Raw genomic sequence first — 16,922 nt, forward strand, 5'->3', positions numbered from 1 at the left:
GGGGCGGAACCAGCCATCGCGGGGCGGAGTCAGCGATCCTGGGCAGCTGGGGGTCTTCTGCCCAGGACTAATGCCTCCACCAGAGGCCTTAGGTCTGGGCAGGGGTAGTGCCAGAGATCGTTGGTAGCAGGTGCGGAGCCAGGGATGGTGGGAGCTGGGGGTCCCCTGCCCAGGCCTGATGCCTCTGCTGGAGGCCTCAGGCCTGGGCAAAGGGCTGATCCGGGGATCGGAGGGTGATGAGGGTCAACTCCTCTGGCTAAGGCATCAGGCCTGAGCCAGGGGCGGAGCCGGCAATCGGAGGGGTCTGGGGGTCCCCTGCCCAGGCCTGACGCCTCTGGCAGAGGCATCAGGCCTGGGCAAGGGGCTGATCCTGCAATTGGAGGGTGATGGGGGTCAACGCCTTTGTCCCAGGCGTCAGGCCTGGGCAGGGGGTGGAGCCGTCAATTGGAAGGGTGTGCGGGTCCCCTGCTCAGGCCTGATACCTGGGCCAGAGGCATCAGGCCTGGGTGGGGGGCAGAGCCAGCTATGGGACGGAGATGGGGGTCCCCTGCCCAGGCCTTATACCTCTGGCGGAGGCATCAGGCCTGGGCAAGGGGCCAATCCGGCAATCGGAGGGTGATGGGGGTCAACGCCTCTGGCCAAGGGGTCAGGCCTGGGCAAGGGTGGAGCCCGTGATTGGGGGAGATGGGGTTTCCGTGCCCAGGCCTGAAGCCTGGGCCAGAGGCGTCAAGCCTGGGGCGGGGGTGGGTAGGGTGCCAAGCCGCAGATTGGTGTGAACTACAGAGGAAGCACCTTTTCTGACTGCTCATTGGTTAAGCTCCCTGTATGCCACTGGTTATATTCTTAGTAACTTGGGTAATAAGAATCCAAAACGGTGATCTAGGGTTTTTCACCACACTCCTGGTGAAAAAAACGAAGGTCCGCTGCGAGAGGGCTAAGAAATGTCATATCCTGCCCTAGCCACTTTGGCTCAGTGGATAATGCCTTGGCCTGCCGATGGCAGGGTCTGGGTTCAATTCTGACCAAGGGCATGTGCCTAGGTTGCAGGCTTCTCCCTGTCCAGGGCCCAGGTCAGGGCTCATGCAGGTGGCAACCAATCAAAGTGTTCCTCTCATTTTGATGTTTCTCTCTGTCTTTCCCTTTCTCTTTCACATTCTCTAAAAATTAATGGAAACATATCCTCAGGTGAGGATTAAAAAAAAAATAAATTATTATTATATGAAAGACACATCTTGAAAATACCTAAAAAAAGTTGTCATTTTTTCATGGTGACGGGACTGGAGTCTGTGTTGATGAAAAAACCTTGCTGGCTGCGGTGACTGGCAGTAGCTGCAGCAGTGGGGTGATGGGGCTGGCGCCTTCCCCTGATCAGCCGGTCACCTCCCACAAAGGGAGTCCAGACTGCGGCTTAGGCACGCTCCCCAAGGGGAGGTGGGAGCGGGCCTAAGCCGTCAATAGGACATCCCCTGAGGGCTCCCAGTATGTGAGAGGGGGCAAGCTGGGCTGAGGGACACCCCCCCCCCAGTGCACGAATTTTGTGCACCGGGCCCCTAGTAAAAGGATAATATGCAAATTGACAGAACAGTGGAATGACCAGTTGCTATGATGCATACTAATGACCAGGGGCAGACGCTCAATGCAGGAGCTGCCCCCTGGTGGTCAGTGCGCTCCCACAGGGGGAGTGCCGCTCAGCCAGAAGCTGGGCTTACGTCTGGCAAGCGCAGTGGCCGTGGTGGGAGCCTCTCCCACCTCCACAGCAGCGCTAAGGATGCCCAACTGCTGGCTTAGGCCCGCTCCCCAGCAGTTGGACCTCCCCTGAGGGCTCCCAGACTGCGAGAGGGCACAGGCTGGGCTGAGGGACTCCCTGAGTGCACAAATTTTGTGCACTGGGCCTCTAGTCCTATATAATAAGAGAGAAACATGCAAATTAACCATACCTCTGCTATGCTCAAGCCACACCCGCAAGCTAATAAGCTAATCTGAGTGACTATGCAAATTATCCAACAAAGATGGCGGTTAATTTGCATACGCAGGTATCAAGCACCCCAGGAGGCGATGGCGGCTGTGGGCTCCCGGGACTTTTGCTGGCCCTGGGAGGCGAGGCTGTAGCCACCCCTGTGAGCTCCCAGGACCTTGCCGGCGGAAAGCAGGAGGTTTGGAGGACTTGGCAGGGCAGGAGGCCGCTGGACATAGAGCAGAGCAAGAGAGAGGGAAGCTCCCTCTGTCACCCCAGCTTCCTCATCACAGCTGTGGAAACTGACAGCAGGGAGTAGGAAGTCCCACCCCCACAGAATCAGCCAGAATCAGCCATTGGTCAGACAGCTCTCAGCGGCCTGATAGTCAGGACTGTCATTCACCTGCATCTCAGACAGTGACAGTGGAGAGGTGGGACTATGTCTAAAGAACAACTGTTGATACTACGTAGCTCTGCAGCCGAAAGATGCCGGCGTTATCGACAGAAAGTGTCTGGAGAGCAGCGTGCGTCTGATCTTTGAAGGAGGCATCTGCAACAGGATGTATTTGAACACCAGCCACTGGAAAAACGTCGCTCCAATGCTGAAAAACACCGGCGTTATCGACAGAAAATGTCTAAAGACCAACGTGCCTTTGAAGTTGAAAGAAGGCGGTGGCGGCGACAGATTATGTCTAGAGAACAGTCATCAGCAAGTACTGTCAATACGGTAGGAACTACCTTCTCAGCGAAAATGGAGTACATGAGGATGCAATCCTCGAACATAGTTGTGGTGGAATGACTGTTTGATGTGAATTTTGCCTATCCCTAAATTTCTCTGATGAAAAACCATCCGGTGGGAAATTTACTCGATGTTGTAGCAAAGGGAAAGTCTGTCCAAATGGGTGCCTGGCCAGATTACCCAGCATATTTAAAAAGATTAATGACAAACGTTGGAGTCCTCCGTCACTGAAGCAAGCAAGCCTCATGTTAGCTTCAAGCTGCCTGGCTGCCGGCCGCCATCTTGGCTGGCAGTTAATTTGCATATCACCCTGATTAGCCAATGGGAAGGGTAGCGGACGTACGGCTAATTACCATGTTTCTCTTTTATTAGATAGGATTTTAAAGTCTAATTCCAATGTATGCCTAGGTCATCTTAGTGTTTACCTTCGCTGATTATATTTGTGAGCATGATTAACATTTTCCTATTCATAGATCAGGTAGGTGACTTCGATTGTTTCCTATACATTGTGTTATATGTGGGCAGTCTGGATTTTATTATATTCCTTTGCAGAATAATAAAAATAATTGTTATTACTTTTATAAGAAGTTGATTGGGTTAGATTCAAACCATCTATTATGTATTTTGAGCAGTTGTTTAAATTTCATTTTATTTCTCTTTCCGTAACTGGACTCTAGCTTGCCTTTTTTAAGTTCAGTGAGATTCTATATGTAAATATTTGGGGGCTTCTCCTGGTTCTCTCCTCTTCTTGATTCAGACCTCACTTTCTTGGTTTCCCTGAACTTTTATCTTCTGGTTCTTCAGGTTTTAAAACCACAGGAGCCACTGTAATATATGGCTGGCTAGCTTGTCTTCAGACTAAAAACCTTCTAGTTCTGATTTCTGGTGGGAAACTAGAATCTGTTTGTTATCTGTGTAAGGGTTTGTCTTATATAAGTTTACTTTTGAAGTAGAAAATCATTTTATCATTGATTTAAACATGTTTGGTATGTTTCAGTTCGTTGAAGTTATTTTCATTGGCCTTAATTAATTTTATCTTTAGCCAGCAGAAGTCTCTTTAGGTTAGCCCCGTGATCGGCAAACCGCGGCTCGCGAGCCACATATGGCTCTTTGGCCCCTTGAATATGGCTCTTCCACAAAATATCACTTGCAGGCGTGCCCATACAGTGCGACTGAAACTTTGTGGTCCATGTGCAGAAGTTGGTATTTTGTGGAAGAGCCACACTCAAGGGAGGGCCAAGAGCCGCATGTGGCTCGTGAGCCATGGTTTGCTGAGCTGCAGTTTGCCAACCACTGGGTTAGCCCGTAAGTCCTTTTGACATGATTAGAATAGACTTTTGTAGCTTTCTTGCTAATAGAACAAACTATTCTGGGGTTATTTGACTTAGACCAGTAATCATCACTTCTCCTAGATGTCCTGGACCACAGCCTGGGCACTAATTTATAGAGTGGTAGTTGTGATCTTTCTAAAACACAAGAAAAGATGTGTTAATTTAGATTTATTTTTATCTTTTGCTTAAATAAAGAAATGATGATGGTATGTGTTTTATCCTACAGGTATTTAAAAAAAATATTTTGTATTACTATTTTATTTTATTTTTATTTATTTTTTTAAAATATATTTTATTGATTTTTTACAGAGAGGAAGGGAGAGGGATAGAGAGTTAGAAACATCGATGAGAGAAAAACATCGATCAGCTGCCTTCTGTACACCTCCTTCTGGGGATATGCCTGCAACCAAGGTACATGCCCCCGACTGGAATCAAACCTGGGGCCTTTCAGTCTGCAGGCCGACGCTCTATCCACTGAGCCAAACCGGTTAAGGCTTGTATTACTATTCTAGAGAGAGGAGCAGAGAAGGAGATAGAAACAGCGTTTGCCTCCTGCATGCCCCCTATCAGGATTGAGCCGCAACCTAGGCATGTGTCCTCACTCGGAATTGAACTGGTGACCTTTCCATGCAGGGGATGACACTCAAGCAACTGAGCCACATTTTATGCCACAATTATATCTTTTATATGAGGAAGATCAAACTTAAAACTTGAATTTATACTTCTTATTAACCTGTAATACTATTTTTTTAATTTTTTAATTTAATTTATTTTTTTAATATATATTTTATTGATTTTTTCACAGAGAGGAAAGGAGAGGGATTGAGTGTTAGAAACATCTATGAGAGAGAAACATCGACCAGCTGCCTCCTGCACACCTCCCACTGGGGACGTGCCCACAACCAAGGTACATGCCCCTGGTCGGAATCAAACCTGGGACCCTTCAGTCCGCAGGCCGGCGCTCTATCCACTGAGCCAAACCGGCCAGGGCATTTAATTTTATTTCTTAAAGTGTTACAAAGAGTATTACACATGTCTCCTTTTTTCTCCCCCTTGACATTCCCCCGGCTTTCCCCACCCCCCAGTGTCTTGTGTCCATTAGTTTTTTCATAAGCATGCATATAAGTCTTTCGGTTGATCTCCTACTCCCCCCAACCCTCCCCACGGTTCCCACTGTAGTTTGACATTCTGCTCAATGCTGATCTCCCTCTGTATCCATTTTTGTTCATCATTCTATAATGTTTCTTATTATCCATAAATGAGTGAGTTCATGTGGTATTTTTCTCAGCTTCTCTTGGGCCGTCTCAGTCTCACAGGGACCATCTCAGCCTCACAGGGCCCTTCCCCGCCTCACGGGGGCCGTTTCAGCCTCACAGGGGCCGTTTCAACCTCACTGGGGCCATTTCGACACCACCGGGGCCGTCTTGACCTCACCAGGGCCGTCTCGACCGCACAGGGGCCGTTTCAACCTCACCGGGGCCGATTCGACCTTACAGGTGCCGTTTTGACCTCCCCAGGGCTGTCTTGACCTCACTGGGCTCGTCTCGACCTCACCGGTGCTGCTTTGACCTCACGGGGGCTGTTTCGACCTCACTGGGGCCATTTCTGCCTCACTGGGGCCGTTTCAGCCTCACCGGGCCCGTCTCAACCTCACTGGGGCGTCTCAACCCCACTGGGGCCGTACCACCCCTGCCGGGGCCGTCCCAGCCCTACGGGGGCCGCCTCTGCCCTACTGGGGCCGCCTCAGCGATACGAAGTTTGGCATTTTATCCTTTGTTGGGTGGCTCCTTGCTGGACAAAATCTCCAGGTGTTCCTGGTGGCTGAATATCTGGTATGCTTGCTTGGATTTCGTTTTCTATCAAGTGCACAGACTGCCTGTCTGCTGTCACCCAGTGTCCCATGTGATACTGGATCTGGTGGGCCTGCCTATGCGTTTGGTGGTACAGTGGTTCCACGCCGCCAGCCCAGCCGTGTCCGGCTCCGGCTTCCTCCAAACCTGATTCTGCTTCTTTATTGTGTCCCTTATGTATGCGAGGAGTTGAAATCTGCATTCTGCTGAACTGAATGCGAAAGCATCAGTGGTTCTCTTTGTGTCGCTAGCACAGCTTGGTTGAGGATATAATTTGAGTAGGGCAGAGTCCCTGGGAATCACCAGGGCGGGGCCAAGGGCAATGGCATCTCCGCGTCTATTCTCCTCTCCGCAACTGAGCGACTCGTGTCTCCGAGTGCCGGCGAGCAGTTCCGCGAGACAGTCACTCTCGCTTTCCGGGTCATTGCAAGGCCGTCTCGCTTCTCCCCATAGAGGTCTGGGACCTTAGTATCCCGCCCCAGCCACGCTCAGTGGATTTGATAGTCCGCATCCCCTTCTGGTTGAAAAATACCGCTCATCAAGTTGCAGCCAACCTGGCGCGCGATTCCGTACCTCCGTTCTTGGAGCCTCTGCACAACCTACTCAGTCTCAATGCTCTTCTTTCTTTCCTTCCAGTTGTAGAGGTTCCATTGGCCCAGCTTTCCCATGGTTCTGAATGACAGCTGTTTCTTTTATAGTTGGTAGTCTCGATGTTGTTGTGGGAGACAGCACGCACAGGTCTGTACCTTACGCCGCCATCTTGGTTCTGTAATACTATTTTTAATTATTATCTTATTGCTTTTTGTAATGTAATGGTGATCACAGTCTGGGTAAATGAGTATAGCTGAATGCATAGTTACATAGTCATGACCTCCTAAAGCTCAGTGTTTTGGGTGAGCTTGACTTAGTGAAGTACAGTGAGTACTTTGCAAGAGAACCTATAATAAAAGTGTAATATGCTAATTAGATCAGACGACATTCCAGACTACTTTCTGGACGAAGCTGGGGCTGTGAGGGCCGATGCGGCAGCTGGGGCTGCTGCTTAGAATTTCGTGTATTGGGCCTCTAGTCTAATATAAAGTAGAACAAGTAATGTTACCTTACATTATAAAGATGGAAAATAGTTGTATGGCCCTAACCGGTTTGGCTCAATGGATAGAGCGTCAGCCTGCAAACTCAAGGGTCCCAGGTTCGATTCTGGTCAAGGGCATGTACCTTGGGCATGTACCTTGGTTGCAGGCACATCCCCAGTGGGGAATGTGCAGGAGGCGGCTGATCGATGTTTCTCTCTCATCGATGTTTCTAGCTCTCTATCCCTTCTCCCTTCCTCTCTGTAAAAAATCAATAAAATATATTTAAAAAAAATAGTTGTATGCTTTCTTACTATACTACATGATATAAAAAAGAAGGAACCTCCTTGTATAATTTCTACTTGTTTGGGCCATTACAATTAAAGGGTATTTTTTCTTGGTAAATTGTGTTGAGATCTTTAATATATTTTTTTTTTTTGGAGGAGCAGATCTCCTTAAAATGTTTCCCTTTTCACAGGATTTACTTGTAACTATATCTAACTAAAATAAGATTGGATCTGTGGAATTCTAGTACAAACACGTGTAGCTGCAGCCTACCCTGTGAAACTTTTCAGTTTGGATTGGTTTACTATAGGATCTGAAGTCTCTGTTGTCCAAGATGCCTCATACCAGATCCTTTCTTTCTGATATTATGGGACAGTCTTCTAAGTATATTTTATTCTTGTTTCCTTTTTTTCTGTAATCATGTTTTCTCTCAAGTCTCCTGTCTATTTTTCCTTTTAGTGGGAAGACAAAGTCATATTATTTTACTTAGCATATAATGTGTCTATAAGAATTTAAATTTTAAAACAAAGTATTTTGAAATGAATAAATTCACTCATATCTTACTATTCTCATCACAAGCCTGTTAATATCTTTTGTGTGTTTTCTTTTAGAGTTTTTTTCTATGCATTTATTTGTTAACTCAGTTAAAATCTTTGTGAATATAGCATTTGTTCCCTCACTGTTACACAGTTAAGACTCTTTATAAAGTTTTTTTACTTATAAACAACCATATTAAATATTTTTATACACCTTCTTTTCATGTCTTGAACTTATATAATGCTATAATAATTACACAATACTCAATACATGCTATATCCATCGTATTTCCTTTGGCTCTCTGAATTAATGGAATCAGTAATTTTCTTGAATCATATTGCTAAATTGCTCTCCAAAAGAATTGGATTATGGTGCCATCAATAGTATATGAAAATAAATGTTCACTGTACTCTGAACATGAGGAAAAGCTTTACTAATGTAGTGGGCAAAAATGCCTTTGCCTTTTCTAGCTTGGCAGTGTGAGTCACCCACTTTGGTTCTGGGACATTGCCTCCCCACTGGCGGTGGATCTCATCATGTCTGTCATTCCAATTGGCCCTGATAGCTTCTGCCAGCTTAGCCTGAGATCTGTTGTCTTCTGAGTTAACCTGGTGGTACAGATCTTCCTGTGGACTAGATGCTCCACCCTGGCCGCCCTCTTGATAATATAGTAGGGAACCCCCATTTTAATGCACAGTGCAAGCAGGAAGACGAGCCAGCTTGATGGGTTCCATATTATGTGCAGTCACTACCAGCTGGGCCTTCTTCTTCTCCACCAAGGTGGTTGCAGTGTTAACCCCTGCTGGAAGGACAGGTGGCCTTTTGGGGACATCTCCTTTGCTGGCAGCTTTTTTCTCAGCCCAGGCCAACAATTTCTGCGTCTTCTCTTGCTTTGTCTCTGGTCTATACTTGTGGGCCAGCTTAAGCAGTTGAGTAGCTGTTTGGTGGTCTAAGGCCTGAGTGAACTGGTTAATGGCAGGAGGCACTTTCAGATACTTAATAGAGAATAGTCCTTTGCTGCTGCAACCGAATGTTAGAGGGGCCGTTGACAAAGTGGGTGAGTCCCTTAAGGGCTGGATGTCCTGTCCAAAGCCAAAATTCTTGGGCCTTTTCTCAAATGGGATATGCCACCTTCTTGGCCTCCTGCTTCTTCACAACAGCAGGGGCTGGTACCACCTTCTTTCCCTTTGCCGTCTTTCCTTTCAGCATCTTGGGCCACAAGAGGAGAGAGAAATAAAAGTTTTGAATTGTCTATTCTAATGTTTTTCTTTTATAGAAGTTTTTAATTTTTTAGATTTGACTACTGATTATTTTTGGTTTTAATTCTTATATTGAAATTGTTTTTCAAACATTTTGAATTTATATTTGTGATCAGTAAAGTTTCAAGGGTCTAATTTGAATTTTTTCTTCCCCAATTGTTGAACATTGTTCTTATACCTAACCATCCTAAAAAGTAATCTATCACTGGCTGTAGTCTTTATATTAGATTTAGTTATACTTCTATAAGTAACTTTTTTCCTCCAAGGTAAATTGTATAACTAATAATGTTTCCATCTGTGAAGGAGGTATAACTTAGAACCAAATTATTGCCTGTCTTTAGCTAGTCTGCTTATGTTTTTGCTCCTTCCATGTATCCAGTTGTGATAGATGCTAGGACTACAGCCATGAAATGAAACTTACAATCTAGCAGAGGAGATAAACATGATTGCATAAATAATTAATTGTGATTGCAATATGTGATAAGAAGAAATGGCACCTAATTTAATAAAGGTATTAAGAGAAACCTTTTCTGAGGAAGTGACTTTAAGCAAGGACCTGAGGAAAGTAAGAAGTTACCCAACTGTGAAAGTGGTTTGGGGTGAGGACAGTATTTCAGATAGAGTAAAAGCAACACATTTAAAGGCTATGAGACAGGAATGAACTTTGGAGTATTTACTGAACTGAAAGAAGGAAAGTCAGTATTGCCCGGACAATGAAATGAAAAGAGAGAAGGTCAAAGAGTAAAGTAAGGAGTAGATCATGTAGGGAAACCATTTAAAGGGTGTTAGTGGTGAAGTTATATATATTGACTTGCATTTTTGAAGTTCATTCTGTAGACTGAAGTGGTCCTGATGAAAGTTGATGTTGGCTTGCAGTTGGGTAATACTAGTGTAGAAGGAGAGAAGTAGTCAAATCTCACCAGTATTTAGGAGGAAGAATGTCCAAATTGTGGTGATTGATTAAATATGAGGTTAGCCCTAGTCTTGTGGCTTTAGTTGGTTGAGTGTCGTTCCATGCACCAAAAGGTCACCGGTTCGATTCCTGGTGCGGACTTGATCCCCAGTAGGTGGTGTGCAGGAGGGAGCCTGTTGATGTTTCTCTCTCACATTGATGTTTCTCTCTCTCCTTCTACCTTCCTCTATCAAATCAATAAAAACATTTTAAAATCATATGAATTTAGGAAATAGGGTAAAGCTGTCAAAAGATGATGCCTAGATATGGGCAATATGTGATTAAGAGTATTATTACAAAGATAGGGAAAACTGCAGGAAGAGTAAGTGTAGTCATAAATTTGGGACTGAATTTAAAGTTCCTATATATTATAGAAAGTTTTACATATGTATCCAACGACAAATGAATAGGTAAAATTTGTGAGTCACTGGCATATCCTAATAATTTAATTGGTGATAGATGTATGGAAAATGAATGAAATTGCCGAGTGTTTAACATGAAATGAGAAGGCATCTTAAGTCAGGTGCTAAGGAACTTCTGCATTTAAAGGTTGGATAAGATGATCAGAGAAGTACTGCCAAAATGGTAAGAGGAAAATCAGGAAAGTGAAATACTGGATGACAAGAAATAGCATCACGTGGCTTATGTTTTGTATACTTAATATCCTGTTATTTTTCTTTATAATTTATTTATGTTACTATATTATATGCTGCAAGTTGGGGAGCATGATGGGGTACTCAAGTGTGACCTCCAGGAACATATTCTTTATAGTAAGACCAGGGGTCCTCAAACTTTTTAAACAGGGGGCCAATTCACTGTCCCTCAGACCGTTGGAGGGCCGGACTATAGTTTAAAAAAAAACTATGAACAAATTCCTATGCACACTGCACATATCTTATTTTGAAGTAAAAAAACAAAACGGGAACAATACAATATTTGTATTGGCATGTGGCCCGCGGGCCGTAGCTTGAGGACCCCTGAGTAAGACAATGCCATTAAACTTACTCTGGCTGGTGTGGTTTAGTTGGTTGTGCTTAGTAGTCCCGTACACTCAAAGGTTGCCATTAGATTCCCTGTCAGGACGCATGCCTGGATTTTGGGCTTGATCCCCGGTAGGGGGGCATGCCTATTGATGTTTTGCTCTCCCGTTGATATTTCTCTCTCTCCCTCTCCATTCCTCTCTCTCTATATACAAATCGATGAAAAAATCTTATAAAAAGAACTTACTCTGTTTATTAATTTTATAATTATATTTGTCCTTTTGTCAATAGTGAAAAGAAATGTTAGTAGTGGCTCTGTTTATTTCTGGTTTTAAATTGGGGAGTGGTAGGCGGTGGGATTCACGATAACTTCCGAGTACCATTGTGTGTGAATAAGAGTAACTAAAATAATTAGAGCACTTCCTTTCAGAAGGCAGGTCAGCATATGTGAGACCATGCCTTGCCACCTAAATCACAATTCTAAATTTTTGAGTTTGGCTCTTTATTTTAGAACAAACCAGACCTAACTGAGTAGACTAAGCCTAGCTGATCGTAGGTAGTAGATAGTAAAGAGCTAGAAGCAAATGTGCCCCAGTCCTATGTTGAGATGATCTTTTTGTTTTTATTCATTTAACACAAAAATATCTTGGCAGGAATTTAAAAGTTAAGCAATAATTTACTTTGTAAAAGTTATCTGGTGCTCTGAAGAAGATCTCATATCAAGGAGAATTACCTTGTGAGGAATTTTCTGAAACGTCATTCTTGGTGGCAACTAGTACAAATGTTGCTCCTACCTTTCTAATAGTTTTGAAGTTACAAGGAAGATGTTATACTTTTGTAATCTGAAAAATATCTTTGTTTCTTTTCTTTCTTTTTTTTTAAATAGAGATGTGAACTGTGTCCTCATAAGGATGGAGCTTTAAAAAGAACAGATAATGGGGGTAAGTGCAGAGATTTTTGAAAATTTTTTTATTGAAAACTGGATTGGGAAAGTATTTTAAGGTATTTGGTAGATCATATTATTATATAAAACTGAATAGTGTTTACCACTCAAATATTTTTATAGCAGTGGATATAATTTATGAATTATTTTTTATTGAAAAAGTTTTTCTATTTTGTGGATGGAATTAAGCATTGTTTTTTCTTAATGCAGAACAGTCCACATACTTTTAATTAAAATCTTGATTTTTTAATGGATACAGTTCCTTATAGAAATTATTTTTGAAAAAAATAAGCTTCTCTCTCTCTCTCTCTCTCTCTCTCTCTCAGCTAGACTTAAAATCTGTTGTTTTAGACACCCCCCCCCCTTTTGTGTATTGCAGGACAGATGATGTTTTTATTGAATGTTAATTTTAACACACTTGAGAGCCTTTTTGCTGATTTCTAAAATTTGTTGTGCTTTTCTGAGGAACCTTTCATATTTCTCATTTTCATTTCTGTTTTTAGTTATCTCTCTCAGAGAAATCTATATTTCCTTATAGCTCAGTACCACAAATTTATTAAACTGTAGCATACTGTGAAAGTCAAATAACTCATGAAGAAATTTAAAAAGTAGAGATACATTCTTTCTGTAGCTAAGGTCTGGAAACAGCCCAAGTGTCCGTTAGTGGGTGAGTGGATAAAAAAAGCTATGGTACATTTATACCATGGAATATTATGCAGCAATGAAAAAGAAGGATCTCTTACCTTTTGAGATGGTATGGAGGGACTGGAGAGTATTATGTTAAGTGGATAAACCAGTCACAGAAAGACAAGTATCACATGATTTCACTCATATGTGGAATCTAATGAATAAAATAAACTGATGAACAAAATAGATCCAGAGACATAGAAACATGGAACAGATTATTGAATCTCAGAGGGAAGGTGGGGGTGGGTGGGAAAAGATCTACCAAAGAATTTATATTCGTATATGCATAATCCATGGACATAGACAATAGTGTGATGAAGGCCTGGGGGGAAGGGGGGCGATGGGACTTTCAATAATAAAGATAAGTTTTTAAAAAGTAGAGATAAATGGTGTCCCAAAATTCACGCAAGAAGTAATTTTGATAGAAAACACAGGTTTTTAATTAAAAATTGTAAATTTTCTATTGATTCATAAAGTATACAGTATAGGGTTATGTATGGAATAGCATATCGGGTAAATAGCCTCCACGGCTTTGCTGGCACATATGCACTCTTTTGTTGAAATTTTCCATGACCGTTTTGCATAAATGTGGCTGAATTTCATTGATACAGCGCTCAATTTCCTCCTTCAAGGCGTGGGTGGTCGTGGGCTTGTTGGCATAAACCTTAGACTTCAAAAAACACTAAAGGAAAAAGTCCAATTGCGTTAAATCGCATGATCTGGGCGGCCAGTTCTGATCACCAAAATGGGAAATTACACGACCAGGAAATGACTCATGCAGTAATTGAATTGTTTCTCAGGCTGTATGGCATGTGGCACCGTCTTGTTGAAACCACATGTCATCCACATCCATATCTTGCAATTTAGGCACAAAAAACTGAATTATCATGTCGCGATAGCAAGCACCATTAACTGTTATTGCCTGAGCAGCCACATTTTCGAGGAAGAATGGTCCGACGATGCCTCCAGCCCCAAATCTGCACCAAACAGTGACATGTTGTGGATACATTTGTTTCTCAACAATCACTCGTGGATTTTTCTGAACCCCAAATGCGACAATTTCAGCCCAAGAAACAATTCAGTTACTGCATGAGTCATTTCCTGGTCATGTAATTTCCTGTTTTGGTGATCAACGAAATTCAGCCACATTTATGCAAAACGGTCATGGAAAATTTCAACAAAAGTGTGCGTATGTGCCAGCAAAGTCATGGAGGCCATTTACCTGATATGCTATTCCATACGTAACCCTATACTGTATACTTTATGAATCAATAAAAAATTTACAACTTTTAATTATAAACCTGTGTTTTCTATCAAAATTACTTCTTGCGTGAATTTTGGGACACCCTTTATAATTTCTGTTAGTATACATTTACATTTTGGGTAGCCAACTCTAAAGTATTTTTTGTCTTTCTATTGAATTTATTTGGGTGACATTGATTAACAAAAACAGGTTTCAGGTGTACAATTCTACAACACATTGTCTATGCACTGTATTGTTTGTTCACCACCCTAAGTCAAGTCTCCATTGATCACCATATATACCCCTTATACCCTCCACCTCACTCCACTTCCCTCCCCCTGGCAATCACCATGCTGTTGTCCTGTCCATGAGTTCTTTCTCTTTCCCCCTTTCCCCCTCAGTTCCTTCTCTCCTAGCATCTCTCACAGCTGTCAGTCTATTGACTTTGAGTCTGTCTCTATTTTGCTTGTTAGTTCATTTTGTTCATTAGATTCCACATAAGTGAAATCATATGGTCTGTGTCTTTCTCTTATTGGCTTATTTCACTTAGTATAATATTTTCCAGGTCCATCTATGCTGTCAAAAAGGGTAAAATTTCCTTATTTTTTATGGCCGAGTAGTATTCCATTGTGTAATTGTACCACAGCTTTTTTATCCATTCATGTATTGATGGGCACTTGGATTGCTTCCAAATCTTGGCTATTGTAAGTAACTCTGCAATGAACGTAGGGTTGCATATATTCTTTCAAATCAGTGTTTTGGGTTTCTCTGGATGTATATTTCCATAAGTGGAATCTCTGGGCCATAAAGCAGTTTTATATTTAAATTTTTGATGTAACCCCATACCATTTTCCACAGTTGCTACACCAATCTGCATTCCTACCAATAGTGCATGAGGTTTCCCTTTTCTGCACATTCTCCCCAACACTTGTTTGTTGATTACTGATAAAATAACCATTCTGCTAGGTGTGAGGTGATATCTCATTGCAGTTTTAATTTGTATTTCTCTGATGATTAGTGAATGACATTTAACATCTTTTATATGTCCATTGGCCTTCTGTATGTCCTCTTTGGAACTTTGCCCATTTTTAAATTGGATTGTTTTTTGGTGTTGAGTTTTATAAGTTCTTTAAAAATTTTGGATATTAACCCCTTTTGAGGTCTGCTGGGTCTAGTTAGGTCCTATATCATGTCTATTCTGATCCTTTGCCCATTTTTTTAATTGGATTGTTTGTTTTTTGGTGTTGAGTTTTGTAAGTTCTCTATAAATTTTGGGTATTAACCCCTTATCAGATGTATCAGCAAATATGTTCTCCCATTGAGTGGTTGTCTTTTCATTTTGTTGAAGGTGTCCTTTTCTGAGCAAAAGCTTTTTAATTTGATGTAGTCCATTTGTTTATTTTTTTGTTTTGTTTCCCTTGCCTGAGGAGATATAGTAGAAAAAAAATTGCTAAGAGAAATGTCCGAGATTTTACTGCTTATGTTTCTTCTAGGATTTTTATGGTTTTGAGTCTAACATTTAAGTCTTTAATATTTAATACATTTGAGTTTATTCTTGTGTATGGTGTAAGAGGGTGGTCTAGTTTCATTGTTTTGCACATATCTGTTTAATATTTCTAACACCATTTATTGAATAGATTAAAGTATTTTTGGCAAAGAATACACTAATGGTCTTAGTAATGAAAAGGGAAAAATACAATGTTTTTGGCAATACATATATTTACATATCTTAATTTATTGTTTAAACTATTATATTGTCACATTTCCCAAAATTTAAAAAAGTATTAATAACAGTCTCTCTTACTCCTGTTCACCATTTGCCTAGTTCCTGAACCAACAACTTTCCTACCACCAAGACAATTGCTGTTATTACTTTTTTTTGCATATCCTTCTAGGTCTTTTGGCATATGCGGATAAATATGAATAGTCAAATATTTCCTCCAGTTTTAAAAAAAATTGATTTTGGAGAGAGAGGTAGAGGGAGAGAAATGTTGCCTCCTTATGTACCCCAACAGGGGTCAACCTGCATCCTGAGTGTGTGCCCTGACTGTGAATTGAACAGGTGACCTTTCAGTGCATGGGGTGACACTCAACCAACTGAACCACACTGGCCAAGACTCCAATTTTTATTCTGTATGAATATTAAACATACTCTTGCATCCTAATTATTTTCACAGAACATTTTATCTCTATTATCAGTATAGAGCTGTCTTTTTTTTTTTTTATCCTGTTATATAATTAGTCACCAACTGATGGACTTTCTAATCTGCTTTTAGTAACTAGAGGCCCGATGCACAAAATTCGTGCAAGAGTAGGCCTTCCTTCCGAAAGCTGCCGGCACTGGCTTCCCTCTGGCGCCCTGGACCTGGCTTCCCTTGCAGCTCCGGCTTTATCGGGAAGGTTGTCCAGTCTAATTAGCATATTACACTTTTATTTTTAGAGATGTTTTTATATATGTCATTTTTCTTATATGCAAGTACATCTGTAAGATTATTAATTCCCAGAAGTGAAACTGTAGGGTCAAAGGGATTTTACAATTTATTTTGGTAGATAATTCCAAATTATTCTCCCTAGTGTTTGTACCAAATTATATTCCCAGCAACAATCTACACTAATAAAAGACAAACATGCAAATTGACCGTACTTTCGCTATGCCTTAAGCCATGCCCACCAGTCAATCAGAGTGACTATATGCAATTAACCCAACTAAGATGGCGGCTGGCAGCCACAGAGCTGGAGCGAGCAGGAGGCTTGGTTGCTCCAGTGATGGAGGAAGCCAAGCTTCCCGCCCGCCCTGGCCGGCTCTGAGCTCCACTCAAGGCTACAAAGTTTCAATTATAGAAGGTAAATAAATCCCAGAATAAAAAAGTAAAAGAAAAAAAGCAGAGGCTGGGAGCTTCCGTTGCCGGGGGGCTTGGCCAGCCTGAAAATGGCCCTTAGCCCCTCATCCATACTGGCCAGGCACCCCATTGGGGACCCCCCACTCTAAAGGGGGTATGTCCAGCCTGAAAACAGACATCAGCCCCTCACCTAGGCTGGCCAGGCACCCCAGTGGGGACCCCCACCCTGAAGGGTGTGTGACCAGCCTGCAA

The 16,922-nt window shown here is 42.3% G+C and overlaps 1 protein-coding gene and 1 pseudogene across 16 annotated transcripts in view; one reads left to right on the forward strand and one right to left on the reverse strand.

Moving 5' to 3' along the window:
* The window catches only part of MLLT10 (MLLT10 histone lysine methyltransferase DOT1L cofactor), a 242,830-nt gene that overhangs the window by 53,809 nt on the left and 172,099 nt on the right, over window positions 1–16,922 (forward strand). For 13 of the 16 annotated variants that reach the window (XM_059660745.1, XM_059660753.1, XM_059660730.1 and 10 more), the window contains one exon: window positions 11,844–11,898. The exons of the other annotated variants lie outside the window; for them this stretch is intronic. In XM_059660745.1, the coding sequence (XP_059516728.1) occupies window positions 11,844–11,898 (55 nt within the window). The remainder of the gene's footprint in view (window positions 1–11,843; window positions 11,899–16,922) is intronic. 16 annotated transcript variants of the gene reach the window in all.
* Window positions 8,168–8,975, reverse strand: LOC132229567 (large ribosomal subunit protein eL8-like; annotated as a pseudogene).

This window comes from Myotis daubentonii, chromosome 1, assembly GCF_963259705.1.
Source record: "Myotis daubentonii chromosome 1, mMyoDau2.1, whole genome shotgun sequence".
NCBI classification, from domain to species: domain Eukaryota; kingdom Metazoa; phylum Chordata; class Mammalia; order Chiroptera; family Vespertilionidae; genus Myotis; species Myotis daubentonii.